This window comes from Schistocerca cancellata, unplaced genomic scaffold (assembly GCF_023864275.1).
Source record: "Schistocerca cancellata isolate TAMUIC-IGC-003103 unplaced genomic scaffold, iqSchCanc2.1 HiC_scaffold_426, whole genome shotgun sequence".
NCBI classification, from domain to species: Eukaryota; Metazoa; Arthropoda; class Insecta; order Orthoptera; family Acrididae; genus Schistocerca; species Schistocerca cancellata.
Genome location: NW_026046443.1, coordinates 6,492,668 through 6,509,976, shown reverse-complemented (window position 1 = coordinate 6,509,976; position 17,309 = coordinate 6,492,668). Strand labels below are relative to the sequence as shown.

Below are 17,309 nucleotides of genomic sequence, written 5' to 3'. Positions count from 1 at the left end.
TTTTCTTCCCTCCGATAGTCAGTGGTACAGAGTTATTACAAATGATTGAAGCGATTTCACAGCTCTACAATAACTTTATTATTTGAGATATTTTCAGAATGCTTTGCACACACATACAAAAACTCAAAAAGTTTTTTAGGCATTCACAAATGTTCGATATGTGCCCCTTTAGTGATTCGGCAGACATCAAGCCGATAATCAAGTGCCTCCCACACTCGGCGCAGCATGTCCCCATCAATGCGTTCGAAAGCATCGTTGATGCGAGCTCGCAGTTCTGGCACGTTTCTTGGTAGAGGAGGTTTAAACACTGAATCATTCACATAACCCCACAGAAAGATATCGCATGGGTTTAAGTCGGGAGAGCGTGAAGGTCATGACACGAATTGCTGATCATGATCTCCACCACGACCGATACATCGGTTTTCCAATCTCCTGTTTAAGAAATGCCGAACATCATGATGGAAGTGCGGTGGAGCACCATCCTGTTGAAAGATGAAGTCGGCGCTGTCGGTCTCCAGTTGTGGTATGAGCCAATTTTCCGCGGGCTACGCCTGAAACTTGCCCGCACGCGTTCAACCGTTTCTTCGCTCACTGCAGGCCGACCCGTTGATTTCCCCTTACAGAGGCATCCAGAAGCTTTAAACTGCGCATACCATCTCCGAATGGAGTTAGCAGTTGGTGGATCTTTGTTGAACTTCGTCCTGAAGTTATGACTGACTGATGTGAGTGCATTTCAAGCACGACATACGCTTTCTCGGCTCCTGTCGCCATTTTGTCTCACTGCGCTCTCGAGCGCTCTGACGGCAGAAACCTGAAGTGCGGCTTCAGCCGAACAAAACTTTATGAGTTTTTCTACGTATCTGTAGTGTGTCGTGACCATATGTCAATGAATGGAGCTACAGTGAATTTATGAAATCGCTTCAATCATTTGTAATAGCCCTGTATGTTTCTCCTTATTAGGGGGAGCATTCGTAAGTGCGGAGCACAGTTTTGAACGCGCCACCGTTTCGCCTAAACCGCTCTCGTAACAAGTGGTCCGCCTGTGGTGACGGATAGAATGTCGACGGAAATTCCACTCCGGCCAGCTACCGCGGGGTGGGACGGTGACGAAAGGCGCCCGAGGACCAGATCGCTCGCCTCGTTTCGGACTCGCCGGTCACGGGCCGGAATGACGCCGGCCGGCGTCCGCACGGTGGCGCGGCTTCGCTTTCGGCGGGCGACTGCGTGCTCCGAGCGATGCGACGAAGCGGTGGGACCACTTTTACTCTCTGCCAGGGTGTGTGGCCGTGCGTGTGTGTGTGTGTGTGAGGCACGATGTCGCGACCCACATCTGTCGGTGGGACGGCAAGTGGCTCCACGGGCAGGCGTGGTCGCGTCCGCCGCTGCGGTGAAAGGTGAGGGGCCATTGCGGACCAGCTGTGATCTGCTCGACACCGCATCCCCTCCCGTCCAGCCGCCGGCCCGCTATAAAGACGCTCGCCCGTCCCTCGATGGGCAGACCCGCACCGACCACCAGCACCACAATGTCGATCAAGGTAAGAGCGCGTGTGATCTCCACTGTTTAGGGCTCTCTGCCTGGCTGATTAGAATCTCTCATGGCTTCCCAGAAGTCCTCAGTAGCTACGATCCAAATCGAAGGCAGTCCGCATCTCACTTGCTACTTGAGCGAACAGGAGTAAAGCAAGCACTGCTGCTCATATCCACTTTACTAGACTAACCAGAAGCAACCTTCGCGAATTTCCGAGCTCTGGAACCGCTTTGTCGATCAAGGTATGAGCGTGTGTGTTTACCACTGTGTTAGGGCTCTCTTCATAACTGGGTATAGAATCTCTTATGGCGTTCCATAAGTCCTTTGTAGCTACAGTCCAAATCACAGGCAGTCCACAACTCACTTGCTAACACTACTTGCGCCAACACAAGTCGAACTGTGACAGTGCCGCTTAAATCCACATACTACACTAGCCAGAAGCAATCTTCCAGAATTTCCGACCAGCAGCACTACAATGTCGATCGAGGTAGGAGTGCGTGTGATTACCACTGTGGTCAGGGCTCTCTGCCCAGCTGGTTACTGTCTCATATGGCTTTCTAGAAGTATTCTATAGCTACGGGCCGGCCGCGGTGGCCGAGCGGTTCTAGGCGCTGCAGTCCGGAACCACGCGACTGCTACGGTTACAGGTTCGAATCCTGCCTCGGGCATGGATGTGTGTGATGGCCTTAGGTTATTTAGGTTTAAGTAGTTCTAGGTTCTAGGGGACTGATGACCTCAGATGTTAAGTCTCATAGTGCTCAGAGCCATTTGAACCATTTTTGTAGCTACGGTCCAAACCACAGGCAGGCCGTATCACACTTTCGCGAACAGGAGTAAAACCTAGAGACTGCTTCTCATATACACGTACTAGACTATCCAGAAGCACTCTTCGAGAATTTCCGACCCCCATAATCACAAAGTCGATCTACGTAAGAGCTCGTGTGTTTGCCACTGTGTCAGGGCTGACTAGGGTCTTTCGTCCCTTCCCAGAAGTCCTCGTAACTACGATCCAAATCACAGACAGTCGGCATCCCATTTGCTAACAGTACTTGCGGGAACACGAATAAAACTAAGACAGTACTGGTTAAGTCCACTTACTACACTAAGCACAAGCGTGAATTTCCGACTATGAGCGCCATAATGGCGGTCAAGGTAAGAGTGCAAGTCATTTTCACTGTGGTCAGCGCTCTCTGCCTAGGAGACTAAGAATCTCGTAAGGCTTCCCAGAAGACCTCTGCAGCTATGGTTCAAATCCCAAGCAGTTCGTATCCCATTTGCTAACAGTGCTTGCGCGAAGACGAGTAAAACTGAGACATTGCTGCTCATATCGACAAACTAGACCAACCTTCGTGAATTTCCGCATTACCGTCATGAAAGTGAGCGCTGCTGTCTGCCCACTAGCATCCCACTCCCCCCGGCTAGAAGGGCTCAACAGTGTAGTGCACTGGGGTTGGAAGCAAAACTCGATGTCGTGTAACAATGTTGGCTGCGAAATCCCGTAGGGTGATTTCAACCCCCTAGCTGAAAGAGTGTTCTTCCCCTGTACAAACTGGCCCCTATTCACGCGAATTTGTGAGCGGTGTGTCGTTTGTGAGTTTGTGGAATGTAGGTTAGTGTAATGAATGCGTTTATAGTCCAGTGTTACGTTTGTGTTTGATGATGATGATGATGATGATGATGGTTGTGGTGAAGAGGGTAGGGAGATGGTGCCGGTACGTATACAACTCCTCTCGAATAGCACCGAGTGGCATGCCAGGCTTAACGTCCCCCTGGGATGGACCAACAGCAGTGATTTTTTAACCGTTTACGTTCCCGCTTGACTTGGTCATCTGAATTACAGGCCGTTTTAGCAAATTACGCCCGGGGTGTCAACCGCGTTTTAAATTTTATCCGCTGAACAATACGGCGAAGGCCATTCAGTTTTCAGTTTTGGGCATCCGTTTCTCGATGGTGCCTTTTTTGGCCTTTTTTCCAAATGCCTGTTTTTAGCTGTCTTCTATTTTGTCAACTGGGATTGACGTATAGTCGTTTTTTTTTAACTCCTCTATGTCTTCGTGTTCTATAGTTCTGACTTGGACGCGTATGACCCCAGTTATTTTTTGCGCCTTAAAGCAAAAGAAAACCAAAAGCAAACCAATCAGCACTGACGAATACCCTCGCTTCAAGAGACGCAGTGGAGACATGTGGGATTGAAGCCATGACATTAGTGATGAAGTAATTTACTCCACCACCTCCTCCCATTGCTGGCCAAATACTGTTTGTCGGGCGCTACGGGGCCGGGTACATTGGCACTGGTTCGCTAGTACTTGGATTTGTGAGTCGAAGCAGGTTCTCTCCACCAGGCACTGTACATACAAACTAAATGTTGCCGTCTTCTGTTGTTACTACCTCAGATAGTAGCATCTGCTTACGATAATACTTCTCATAGATTCTCCAATACAGACAGTAGCCGGTTACGGTACTTAACTGTTGCATAGTTCAGCTTAGTCTAGTTCAGCCCTCCAGCTTTACTATTTCTCGCTGACCGTGTTGTTGCAGTCACTAAAATATCAGGAGAATTTTTGGGAGGAGTGAAGCTTAGACCCCAAGTCCATCATGCCAGTTTACGTTCTCCTAAAAAGCATTTAGAGATTGTCAAGATAATTCCTTCAAGACTACAACTGAATTTTCTTCCTGTCGTTGCAGAACTGGTAGAATAATTTGCATCTACTGAAGCACTGTTTTCAGCTCTAAGGTTTTCCTCAACCACTGGGGTTCAGTCTGACACACTATTTCCTATCAAGCTATTTGCCACAGTGAGTAAGAAGTGAGAGAAGTATATGAATCCTTGGCTGGCAAATTCTGTTTGAGATTTCTTGTCGATTCCCTTAAATCAATGCTAGAGCTAGTCTTCAAGGACTTGGGAGCTGTAAAGGGTGGCCACAATAGAACTCGGCCAGAAAATGTTTCATCAACGTTAAGATATGCAACCAAATTTACATCACCGATAGCTTGGGCAGATTTCCTATGTTAAGGTGCTTGAAACATTTTCTCGGGTGGTTTTATTGTGGCCACCCCTTATTACTGTATAAACAACGGGTTTAGCTGAGTTAAACGGCCGTCTCTGATAATGCAAATACTGACAGGACCCCATCAGCATTCGTGTTGCATTCGAAATGTCCACAAATCATCCACGAACTGTTGATTTTCTAAAATTGCTTTAGCGGGATGTCACCCCTACCTCTTGAAGCATCTGAGGCATAATCTAGAGTTTTGTGCATCATTTGTTGGTAGATTGTCACAATTTTCTTCAGTTGGCATTCGTATTTCCAATGCGTACGTGGTGTATGACTGAGACGGGCACTAGAAATTAGCTAATAATTTCTGTAGAAAAGGATGGTAAAGAACAATTGCAGTGAGGAGGGCCAATCTGGTACCTGCACATCCGGCGCCCAGAACTGAAATGATTTTTGCTCATCTTAATGGGTTCCAGACCAGCACGCTTTGCGTTAAGCCATACGGGCACAGGGGGTTAAATAACTGTGATTTCCCACATACGTATTTTGGAGATATCGATATACTATCCAGTAGAGATAGCATGCACTTCCCTAGCTGGTTGCTTATTTTTCCTACGCGAGGAAGGCTGTAACTGTAGACAGTTAGATTTGGAGACGTGAGGTGTTACTTGAAGAAAAATGAGACTTATTTGAACAGCCTACAGTAACTACCAGGGAGCAGTTGGGTTAACGTGTGTGACAATGATACTGTGAACAATGACACTGCAAGAAAAGAAGTAAGCAGCAGTCACAAGTTTCTGATGTTTTTGTGTGCTGTTTCAACGACTAATGTTCACTTGATGCAATACGTCTGCCAAGTTTGATTCATTATCATTTTTTGTCTTTTTGTTCCACGTCGGCGCAGAGTCGTCACAGTTACTAACAGATGTGGTATGATTGCTTTATGCGATGGCATGATGCACATGTTGTTGCCACCTTACTAGCCCGGGGCAGAATATGTGTATCACAACTGTCTGCATTTACTGTTATACATGTGAAAGTGATCGAAAGTTTTCTAGGTGTTTGCGAGAATGTTGTAATCGAGCTGGTACTTGGGTACCAGCCCTGTTTTCACCAAGAGGGCTGTGGGAAACCGCCTAAAAACCTTATCCCAGCTGCTCGGCACACCGACCCTCATCATCAGTCCGACGGTCGGATTCTATTGTGGGCCGAGGCACCTCCCTATCACGGAAGCGCCGCTTTAACGCACTTGGTTACGCTGACGGTTCTTCTACCAACTCTGACACTGCAAGGAAAGAACTAAGCAGCAGTCACAAGTTTTTGTTGTGTTTTGTTTACTGATAAGGTATAGATAAGAGAGGCAAATTCCTTTTTTTACTAGGTTGATTATTAGCGCCAAAAACGCTCTGTTCTATGGAGTAGGGTACACCGCAGGAAACTCATCCTACATTACCTGCAGAACGTATTAAACTTACGAGTAGGAAAGTTGTAAGAGAGGTTTAAGAGCATTTTACTTCCTCCAACGTATGTTTCGTTCCTTCACCACGAAGACAAATGGGAATGGTAGGGTATTGTATTCACCACCTTTGAATGTTTTAAGACAAGTGCAAAAGTCGTCTGTAGAGTGAGTAAGCCCTGCCACACACTCCTCTGTTAATCTAGAGCCGGCCGGAGTGGCCAAGCGGTTAAAGGCGCTACAGTCTAGAACCGCGCGACTGCTACGGTCGCCGGTTCGAATCCTGCCTCGGGCATGCATGTGTGTGATGTCCTTAGGTTAGTTAGGTTTAAGTAGTTCTAAGTTCTAGGGGACTGATGACCTTAGACGTTAAGTCCCATAGTGCTCAGAGCCATTTGAACCATTTTTTGTTAATCTAGACAACATTTGCGACCAATTAATGCAAGCAAGTGACCTGCCTTATATGGTTACCACTCGTTCGTGTCTCATGCACAGATATATTGAGCAGCAATAGCTCCATTTAAAGCAAATATCCACTTACCCTTACAGCATCCGAGAGTTCTCGAAAATGTGTGTAGAATAATGCGACGCCTTTCGAAACTTTCAGTACAACCTGCAGCTACTTCTCTACATAGTCGCCACTCCAGCTTCCACATTTGTCGTAGTGTTGTACCTACTTTCTAATACCTTCGTCACAGGAGGCAGCCGCCTATGCGTTTCGCCAGTTCTCTAATCTGTTCTACAGCTCGTTGTCTGAACCAAAATGTTGTCTCCACAGTCAGCGGTTAACCAGAGATGAAACTCAGGGGCAGCCAGTTGCGGGTAATATTGTGGTTGAGCAAACACTTCGCATTGAAGACGCAGCGGCAGCATCTTCATAGGCCCAGCATAGTGTGGCCGAGAACTGTCACGAAGAAGAAACCTCGTGACAGGTTTGCTATGCAGGCTGCGTGACATCAGGCGAAGTCCCTCACCAGGCCCTCATACTTGCCGGCAGATGCTATTTCCTAGCCTTCCTTACCTTCTGACGGTTCTCCTAGAATTGTAAAGACCGATGCGACGCGATCGACGGGCATACTGGAGACACCGCCCACATTGGATTTTAACAATCGTTGCCATTTTGCGACCATTCGGAACTTACTTTCCGAATAGCCCTCATATTTTACTACTTGACTGATCGTAGCGAATAATTATTTATTAATTTATTTGGTGGTGAACTCCGTCTTTTCTTAAGACTTCTTAGTACCTTGCTATTGTTAGCCTCAGCTACTTTCTAAACGAGAATAGGGGTGGATTTCGTTCATTGAGTGTAATGTGCTTTTCCCGTGTATTCCAGATATTTCTGAGAACTGAGGTGTGCCACTTTCGAGTCCTAGTGACAGGTGATATATTTCGATAAGGAATTTGACTATAGAAATCGGCCTGCAGTGAGCGAAGAAACGGTTGAACGCGTACGGGCAAGTTTCACGCATAGTGATGTGAAAGATTCAGTGTTTAAACCTCCTCTACAAAGAAACGTGCCAGAACTGCGAGCTCGCGTCAACAATGCTTTCGAACTCATTGACATGCTGCACCGAGTGTGGGAGGAACTTGATTATCGGCTTGATGTCTACCGAATCACTAAAGGGGCACACATCAAACATTTGTGAATGCCTAAAAAAACTTTTTGAGTTTTTGTATGTGTGTGCAAAGCATTGTGAAAATATCTCAAATAATAAAGTTATTGTAGAGCTGTGAAATCGCTTCAATTATTTGTAGTAACCCTGTACATTTCGCCGTCGATTCGGCGAGAAGCCGCGTCTGTACAAGCATGTCTAGGATTTGCATAAAAAATTCTTGGAATTCGGTTGCAATTGCAAAGGGAAGAGCGTATCCGAGATGCGTTCACACGGAACTTCGGAAGTCCTCAAGAGGGACAGGACATTAACTCCTACTTCCTGAAACAACGGCGTGGCGTGTTCTGAAACGATGCCTCAGTATGAAGCCTTATAAGTTGCAGTTGCTTTAGCAATTACGTCCCGGCATCCGTAGCAGAAGATACGAATTTTGCATTTCAGTTCTGCAGGATATGACACTTTTTGCGAACGACTCATCTTTTCGGACGAATCGACATTTCATCTGGCGGGTAAAGCAAACACATAATGTAAGAATTTGAGAGGCACAAAATCTGACTTTGTTGTCGAACATGAAAGAGACTCGCCGAAACTGTATGTGTTATGTGCAGTTTCTGAAAGCAAAGTTTATGGAATTTACTTTTTTGCGGAGGAAGCTGTTATAGGAATGTCAAACCTGGACATGCTGAAAAATCGGTTGTTTGCTCAACTTCACGAAGATTCCGATGATTTCATTTTTACGCATGAGGCCTTTCCGTCTTTCATCCTGAGGTGCGGCGTTATCTTAACAACACCATCCCACAGCGTTGTATTGGAAGAGATGAACCATAAGATGTTTTCAACGCTTTTGGCCTCCCACGTCACCAGACCCGACAACTAGCGATTTTTTTTCTATGGTGATACATAAAAGACAAGGTCTTTGTCTTACCTGTGGCAGCTACTCTTCAAAAGCTGAGAAATCGAACACTTGACGCTGTCGAAAAGAAACCTGTCGACTCGTGAATGGAATGGAATGGTCTACCGTTTCGATGTTTCTCGAGCGACGAATGGTGTTCATATGGAGTGCATGGTATAGTGTCTCTGTGAAGACAGATCTTTGAACCTTTTCTACACAGTGGCATGCGCAATATGTTTCTATCTTTCATAGTTTGTCTGTAATAAACAACTGAAATTTCTTCTTTCTTTTTGAATCACCCTGTACTTAATCTTCCAGATTGTACAGCCGGTTGGAGAATTTCTTGCGAAAGACAACGGCCCAAATCCAAGTCCCTAACTTTACTTGGCAGAATTCAAACAAAATATTGTGAATAACGGCATATAAGTAAAAGGGAAGGACAATGTGCGTCGACTGTATTCAAAGTTTGTTTCTCATATTTTATGGTAGATACTATTTAACAAAAGTCTGTATCACAAGTGAGGTCAACGTGAAACAGAATTACTTCTACAACGACAGTGATGGCTCCCGGAAGCCGCCAATTCGCACCCTTAATTATTCCTGTACGTCCCTTTATTACAGACAACCATAAAACACAAGGACGAAATTCAGTGGCTTACTTTCTCGACGGCGCATTTAAGCGTGCTGGGGTACTGTTGTTTAAGAGACGTCAGTTCTCAGTAACGATATCTTTTTAATTAGAAATTCAGATCCGCATCAGGAGCCAGTCTTCTTTGCCCTCTCCTTGCTTTGCCGAAGATTAAACACGCTTCCGTTCCGAGAAGCTGCGCAATTTTCAGAATAACAGATTTACTTTTCTTTCAGAGCCGGCGTCCTATCCTTGTCTCCCGAGCTTTCCTTGGTAGTCTAGCCAATGCTCTCGGAGAGAAATATAAATAGCAACTTGGCTTTCGTTAATAGCTGTCGTATTCGCATTCGTGGAAGCGGATAAAGAAGAGGGGAGACAAATTAGCGAATTTATATCAATGGAGAGAGTGAATTTAGACCTATACAGCGTTAATCAGAAGCGCAATTCTATTGAAAAACATTTCGAAGAAGTACACCTCAGATATCCAAAACGAAACTCCTACAATGAAAAGTTCTGATTTATCGCCAGGAACTGGTGTTAAAATTTCTTTATTGTACAACTGTTTCCGGTCCACGGACCATCTTCTGGTATCACAAAATATTTCCAACAGGTTACAAGGTGACAAAAAATCAATAGCATCACAAAATATAATTTTTGATTCGTCATTTTCGTCAAACAGTAGCAAATATTAGAACCTCTCTCCTTCACGTTATGTTAGCAGTCAGCTTATAGAATTACGAGAGGAGACACTATACATGTAAAAGCATGTGGAGTACCCGCTCTAGTAATTTTATAAATTGACTGTCAAGACAACGTGAAAGGGAGCAGTATCTGGCATATTTTTAGTACTGGCGGTGTAATTTGTATTACTATTTAACAAGAGTGATGAGTTATGCTTCTTACACTTTCTGGCGCCATTGATTATAATCAACTTGTAAAGTGTCGGTAAATAATTTACTATACCAGATGACGATCTGTGGACCCAAAGCCGTCGTACATTCAAGAAATTTTAACAGCAACTCCTGGCGCTCAGTCATGACATTTTTCTTACATTTTATACCTTTTTAAACCGTAAATTTTTGCATATTTTTTTGTAGTGTATTGTCTTTTCTTATGTGCTTTCCAGCGCATGTTGCACGCAAAAACATAAACAGTAATGTACAACGTATTCCCAAATTTGGAGGTGTTCTCTCCGTAAATGGGTATTCAGAACGACAGACTGCGCAATGGAAAATATTTTCAGTCATCGAAAAGATGGTTAAGAATACCTGAATTCTGCTCTATTATTTCTTTCAGAAACTAGAAGTACAGGTGTAACTAACTGCATCTTCGTTTCTCTCAAAGACGAAATAAAGGAAGAGAAAATATCCTTTACAATCGATACTGAAGACTGTAGGGAACCTTTAAGAATCACTGAGCACTTCCGGTCTAAGTTGGTGCATGGAAAGTTCAAATGGCTCTGAGCACTATGGGACTTAACATCTGTGGTCATCAGTCCCCCCATAATTTAGAACTACTTAAACCTTAAGGACATCACACACATCCATGCCCGAGGCAGGATTCGAACCTGCGACCGCAGCATTCGCGCGGCTCCGGACTCAGCGCCTAGAACCGCTCAGCCACCGCGGCCGGCCTGCACGGCAAGTATAGCGTGCTTAATATGGAATAAGCAGTAATAGTAACTGAAACAATAATATGAAATTGATTCGTATGGTATGACTGGCTGAAAGACCCCCAAAAACAATACTCTGCCGCCTGTTTGCAAATTCTTTCAATTGGACACCATTTCGGAAAGTAGCGCGCACCCTAGGGGATAGGGGATCTACAGTTAAACATGGAATCCGAATCACGTGTCCTTCCTGGTGTATCTACCACTGGACCACAAAACAATGACATGACATAGGGTATTAGAAACCTGAAAACTGACGCGCTAAGCTTTAGCATTAGAAGAAGAAAGGTTGTAGAAAGTAGTATTATACGGGGTGGCCAAAAGAACGTTTGAAAAACAGATTGGTGCATGTGAAGAAGTCTTGCTTCGACACATCTGCTATACCAGTGTGAATCTTAATAATCAGACGGTTACTAAGCCTGTGTGTATAGTGCGCGGCGCCCGCATCTCGTGGTCGTGCGGTAGCGTTCTCGCTCCCCACGCCCGGGTTCCCGGGTTCGATTCCCGGCGGGGTCAGGGATTTTCTCTGCCTCGTGATGGCTGGGTGTTGTGTGCTGTCCTTAGGTTAGTTAGGTTTAAGTAGTTCTAAGTTCTAGAGGACTTATGACCACAGCAGTTGAGTCCCATAGTGCTCAGAGCCATTTGAACCATTTTATAGTGCGCGGCATCCTGTGGATGTGGGGATCCGTCAATGGAAAACCGGATATCGAAAAACTGTAAGCGTTTTAAATATGAGGCTACAAAACTTCTTTAAATAAACGTCTGTACATAAGTGTCAAGCGAATACAGCTTCTTCAAGAGGTATCTAGATTTGAAAGCACCGGAACTGGACAGGAAAAGATGCAAAAATCCACGGAGCTGAAACTCCTGAAATATATAAATTCATACTAAATGACTTGATAAATATGTCTGTAACAGGTAGCAAGTGAGCTAGTTATTCCAAACATTCAGTTCATCTGTCTCTGCTGCTAAGAGCGATAGTAGGGCTGAAGTCGTGACGGCTAACTTCTGAAAACTTATATAAAGTCCGTCTTTAAAATATAATTTGAGTTCTTGTTGCTTATTATAACCAGCTACTTAGTTTCTGAACTATATCGCAAAAATATTCAGCATTTAGCCTGTTTACGTGAAGTGTGCATAAAATTAAGGAGCATCTAAACATTGAATTCAAATCTCAGAAATCATGTGGTGTCACATTACAAGTAAAGACTGAGCTAGATACAGTCTTGTTCTACTGTGCAGTATGATACCTTGCGAAAATATAATATTTCAAAATTCTTTGTGAACGTAATTCCATTTTGACCTCAGTTAGAAAAGACGGATCCGCTTTCGGACTGTATCTGTGAAAACAAGTTACGGCCGTATGCTCCCAAAATTCGAAAATTTTGTAAATTTTTCGTCCCTAATGACATAAGAGAAAACTAAAGTGAACGTTCTGTAAAAGACACTTTTTAAGAAGTGGACGGATGTTGTTATTTCGGAAACTGGGTAGATAAGAGAGAAAGATGCAAGAAAGACGTAGTAGGAAGATTACGTAACGCCTCATAAGATCCGAAAATGCACTGCTACCGATGAAAATTACAATACCGGTAAGGATAGCAAATAACGCCGTTGTGCTTTTTGTGCATACACAGTATAGCAGGAACTATGTATGCACTAAGAAAAATCAAATGGCGCAGTGTGAAGAAGTTATCGGAATGGGATAGATCGGTAGATGTAATAACGCGTAGTGACAAACAAATGTTTACAATTTCAGGATAAATATATGGTTTATTGACAGAGAGCTTCACCTCTGGTCCTTATGAAAGCAGTTATTCTGCTTGGCGTCGATTGACTGAGTTTTCGCATGCCGTCCTCAGGGATATCGTGCTAAATTCTGTCCAATCTGTGCGTTATATCGTCAAAATCTCGAGCTGGTTGGAGGGCCATGTTTATAAAGCTCCAAACGTTCTCAATTGGATAAAGATCCGGCGACCCTGCAGACCGAGGTGGAGATCGACAAACACAGAGACAAGCAGTGGAAACTCTCGCCGTATGACATATGCGTATGTTGTTCAAGAACCTTTCTGCGAGACATAATTATTGTTCAACTTAGTACTCTGAATGCCCCTTACAGAGGCATCCAGAAGCTTTAAACTGCGCATACCATCGCCGAATGGAGTTAGCAGTTGGTGGATCTTTGTTGAACTTCGTCCCGAAGTGTCGTTGCACTGTTATGACTGACTGATGTGAGTACATTTCAAGCTCGACATACGCTTTTGTCTCACTGCGCTCTCGAGCGCTCTGGCGGCAGAAACCTGAAGTGCGGCTTCAGCCGAACAAAACTTTATGAGTTTTTCTACGTATCTGTAGTGTGTCGTGACCATATTTCAATGAATGGAGCTACAGTGAATTTATGAAATCGCTTCAATAATTTGTATAGCGCTCCCTGTACATTGCACTGGAACAGTGGATTGACTTCGCGCAGATTCCAACACACGAAAATAATTCTCTTTTGCTATAATCACCTTGATGCCAGAAACCAACAACACTACAGAAGTGTCTAAACTTCGACCTGCATCTATTCAACGACACGTGTTCTTATTTTTTATAGCTCGTCTATAATAAACCAAAGAATTTATTAAAAATTTGAATCACCTGGTAGTTCAGACTGCTAATATGACTCTTCTCTGCTTCTAAACTATGCAAACCTTAATTTGTACACATTGCAGGATAATCACTACCGTCAAAAATGTGGAATGCGTCTAGAGTGTTGTTTCTGACACCGGCACTCTACCTGCAGCTGTATACCCACAACTGCAGACGTACTCTACAATCGAGCGAGGTGGCGCAATGGTTAGCAGACTGGACTCGCATTCGGGAGGACGACTGTTCAATCCCGTCTCCGGCCATCCTGATTTAGGTTTTCCGTGATTTCCCTAAATCGTTTCAGGCAAATGGTTCCTTTGAAAGGGCACGGCCGATTTCCTTCCCAATCCTTCCCTAACCCGGGCTTGCGCTCCGTCTCTAATGACCTCGTTGTCGACGGGACGTTAAACACTAACCACCACCACCGTACTCTACAAATCCCTATACAATGTATGGCGCAGGCTATTTCGCATAGACATGTGTGATTTTTTTTCTCCTATTCAGATCACGGACTGAGCGTGCGAATAGTGGCTGTCAATACGCTTCTATGCCCGCCTTAATCATTCTCATGATCTCTCAGCAACATACACAGTGGTGGCAACAGATCTTTTTCGAAGGGATAATTTTCAAATGATTATGTAAAACTTACCGTGTGCATAATTTCGAGGCAACCAAGCGACGCAGCTTTTTGATCTTCGATGGCGGTCCTTCGAATCATTGTAAAGTAGTGGTGGCACAGCGTTGTATTGTGAACTCGCTAGTAGGCAAATTTGTACCATAATAGGTAGTTCTATCCAACTGATTGAAATAGGGGAAGAACCACAAGTCTTTGAAGGCCCGCAGAGGGGCATGTGGTCAGCACACCGCTCTCCTGGCTGTTGATATAATCAACACGTTTCTGCAGAAATGACCATTAGACTACCACATATTAGAATTTCACTGGATCACCACTTTGCTTTCAGCATCAATCACTCTCCAATAAGTAATTGATTTCGTAATATGTACTTAGGTTATACACCTTGATCTTCAGGTAGGGCATACATTTTGCTTTTTACTGCTGTTTTCCTTTCAGTAATGGGCGGCAGCATCACCTAGTAAGAAAGGGATCCCTAATACAATGATGCAAAACATTTAAGACGACAGTTATTCACCAAAACCATTTGTGTCAGAAGTGCTTGGTAACACAGTGAATGATACAGAAAAGTAGTGTGGTCACTCAGTAACAATGTTTTCTCTTGGCAACAGTGTGTCTGTAATTAATGATACTTCATATGGCTGAGACACATATTCAGATACCACTATCATCTTGTTTTCAGGCTGTGTTCATCCTCGCCCTGGTGGCACTGGCACATGCAGGAGGCCCTGCCTCCTACCAGACAGTTACAAATACAGCAGACGCTGGAGCTGTGGGCTCTACACACGAGAGGACGGTGAAGGGCTACGGCGGCCTCAACAGCATTTCCGAGTACTCCAAGACCATCGACGGGCCACACTCGAGCGTGCGCGTGTCCATCTCCCGCTCCAGCAACGACGCCTACGGCTACGGCGGTGCCGCAGTCGCCGCCGCCCCAGCCGTGGCCTACACTGCTGGCCACGCAGTCGCTGCCGCTCCAGCTGTGGCTGCTGCCCCTGCCGTGGCCTACACTGCAGCTGCCCCAGCTGTCGCCGCAGCACCCGCTGTCGCTTACGCCGCCCGCACCGTGGCTGCTGCGCCCGCAGTAGCCTACACTGCTGCTGCGGCTCCAGCCGTCGCGTACGCTGCCAGGACGGTGTCTGCAGGTCCGGCCCTCGCCTACGGTGCCCGCACTGTTGCTGCAGCTCCTGCACTTGCCTACACTGCTGCTGCTCCGGCCGTCACTTACGCGTCTCGCACTGTTGCCGCGTCCCCTGCAATCGCGTACACCGCCGCTGCTCCTGCAGTCACCTACGCTTCCCGCACTGTTGCCACGTCTCCCGCAGTAGCCTACACTGCCGCAGCTCCGGCTGTCACCTACGCCGCCCGTACAGTGTCTGCAGCTCCTGCCGTAGCCTACACTGCCGCCGCCCCTGCCGTGACATACGCTGCCCGCACCGTCTCTGCAGCCCCTGCCGTGGCCTACACTGCGTCTGCCCCGGCTGTCACCTACGCCACACGCACCGTCGCTGCTGCACCGGCAGTTACGTACGCTGCTGCTGCTCCGGCAGTGACGTACGCCGCTCGTACAGTGTCCGCTGCTCCTGCCGTAGCGTACACTGCCAGCGCCCCCGCAGTGACGTACGCTGCCCGCACAGTAGCCGCAGCCCCTGCAGTAAGCTACACTGCAGCAGCTCCGGCTTACGGCAGCACCTACTACGGTCGTGCAGCTTACTCTGGCCTGGCATATGGCGCTGGATACTCAGCTGGATACGGAGCTCGTGCTATTGCCCCAGCTGCCGTCACCTACTCTGCCCCGGCTGTCACGTACACTGCTCGCACTGTTACTGCAGCTCCCGCCCTCGCCTACAGCTCTGGCCTGACCTACGGAGCCGGATACTCCTACGGCGCCCCTGCTGCCGCCGTCACCTACACGTCTGCCGCCCCCGCAGTCGGTGCCGCGTACCTCGGACGCGCATCTTACTCCGGCCTGGCCTACGGTGCACGTGCTATTGCACCAGCCCTGGCTTACAATTCCGGCCTGTCGTACGGAGCTGGATACACCTATGCCGCCTCCGCCCCTGCTGTCACCTACACCACCAGGACCGTGACGACAGCGCCTGCTGTCACCTACACAGCTTCTGCTCCAACTGTGACCTACAGTGGAGCCACCCAGTCTGCTTCCTACTCCGTGGCCGCCGGAGCACAGCTGGGCACGTCCTTCCACGGCCCAATTGCGCAGAGCGCTGCTCTTCACCTCCACGGCAAGGGACTCTTGTAAATGTCTCGCCCAAGAAGACAACACACACAGTGCTGCCTTTTTCTCTCGCTCTGCACACATTCTTCTTCACGTCACTGCTGCAGCTTTCTTTTTGGAAAGCTAGACTGAATGATTTTCATTTTTGTAAATCGCCATGTAACATACTGTTCTTCTCGCAATAAATGTCTTTTTGTACACCTCCAAACATCGTTTCTCTGATTTTTTCACGTGTAAGGAAAATTTCCTCTCAGCTATCAGTACTTTTATATACAGTTTACAGTATACGTCTTAAAGACATTTTCTCCTGTACTGTGCTGTAGAAATCATAGCACAGTATCCTCTGTTCTCCAAAACGTTCCAGTGCAAATCGTTCAAACTGATCTGCTTTGGCGTCTTGCCTCATGCGATCGTGCATTTGCTTACTTGCGCTCATGGAACTGAGCTGATCACACTACAGGTCATTACGTTATAAAAAAGCATGTGACAGACTTACAGAAGTGCTGTGGAGCTCCACATCAGCAGATAGCTTTTTAAGCTTTGTGCAGCGAAAAGAGTACACATACACGTGTCCATAAACTGGATTACCCGATTTTAATAAATAATAATACCAGTTACATAAAGTATTCAGAGACTAGTGACTCTTGCATATATCTCTACATTTTTTTTTCTTTTTGCCTGAGATATTCAGGCAACTAACTGTGTGTAGCAATCACTGACTTCTCTTTCTCGTAAATTCTGCAGTAAGACGGCTATTGACAGTGCTGCATCTATAACTTCCTATTTGCATATAGAGCGAATTTTCTTTCATTTTTAATAAATTGAACTATCTCTTACTTAAAACTATACTTCGTCAATGTTTTTCTTTTGGGCACCATCCGCGGATTCTTTTAAATTCCCAATACTTCTTACACTTCAAATAACGGAAAATCAGAAAACAATTAGTCTTTTCTTCATTTTGGGAGTGTAATGAAATAACGTCTACTCTTGCTTCTTTGTACAACTGGACGTGTGAAATTGGGCATG

At 45.9% G+C, this 17,309-nt stretch overlaps 1 protein-coding gene across 1 annotated transcript; it reads left to right on the top strand.

Annotated features, from left to right (window-relative positions):
* Positions 1 to 1,505: 1,505 nt before the first annotated feature.
* LOC126124777 (ice-structuring glycoprotein-like) lies at positions 1,506 to 16,491 on the top strand. Its single transcript, XM_049915123.1, has 2 exons — positions 1,506 to 1,535; positions 14,730 to 16,491. Exons 1-2 carry the CDS (start codon positions 1,524 to 1,526, stop codon positions 16,305 to 16,307), a joined length of 1,590 nt encoding a protein of 529 aa, XP_049771080.1. The 5' UTR covers positions 1,506 to 1,523; the 3' UTR covers positions 16,308 to 16,491.
* Positions 16,492 to 17,309: the final 818 nt, after the last annotated feature.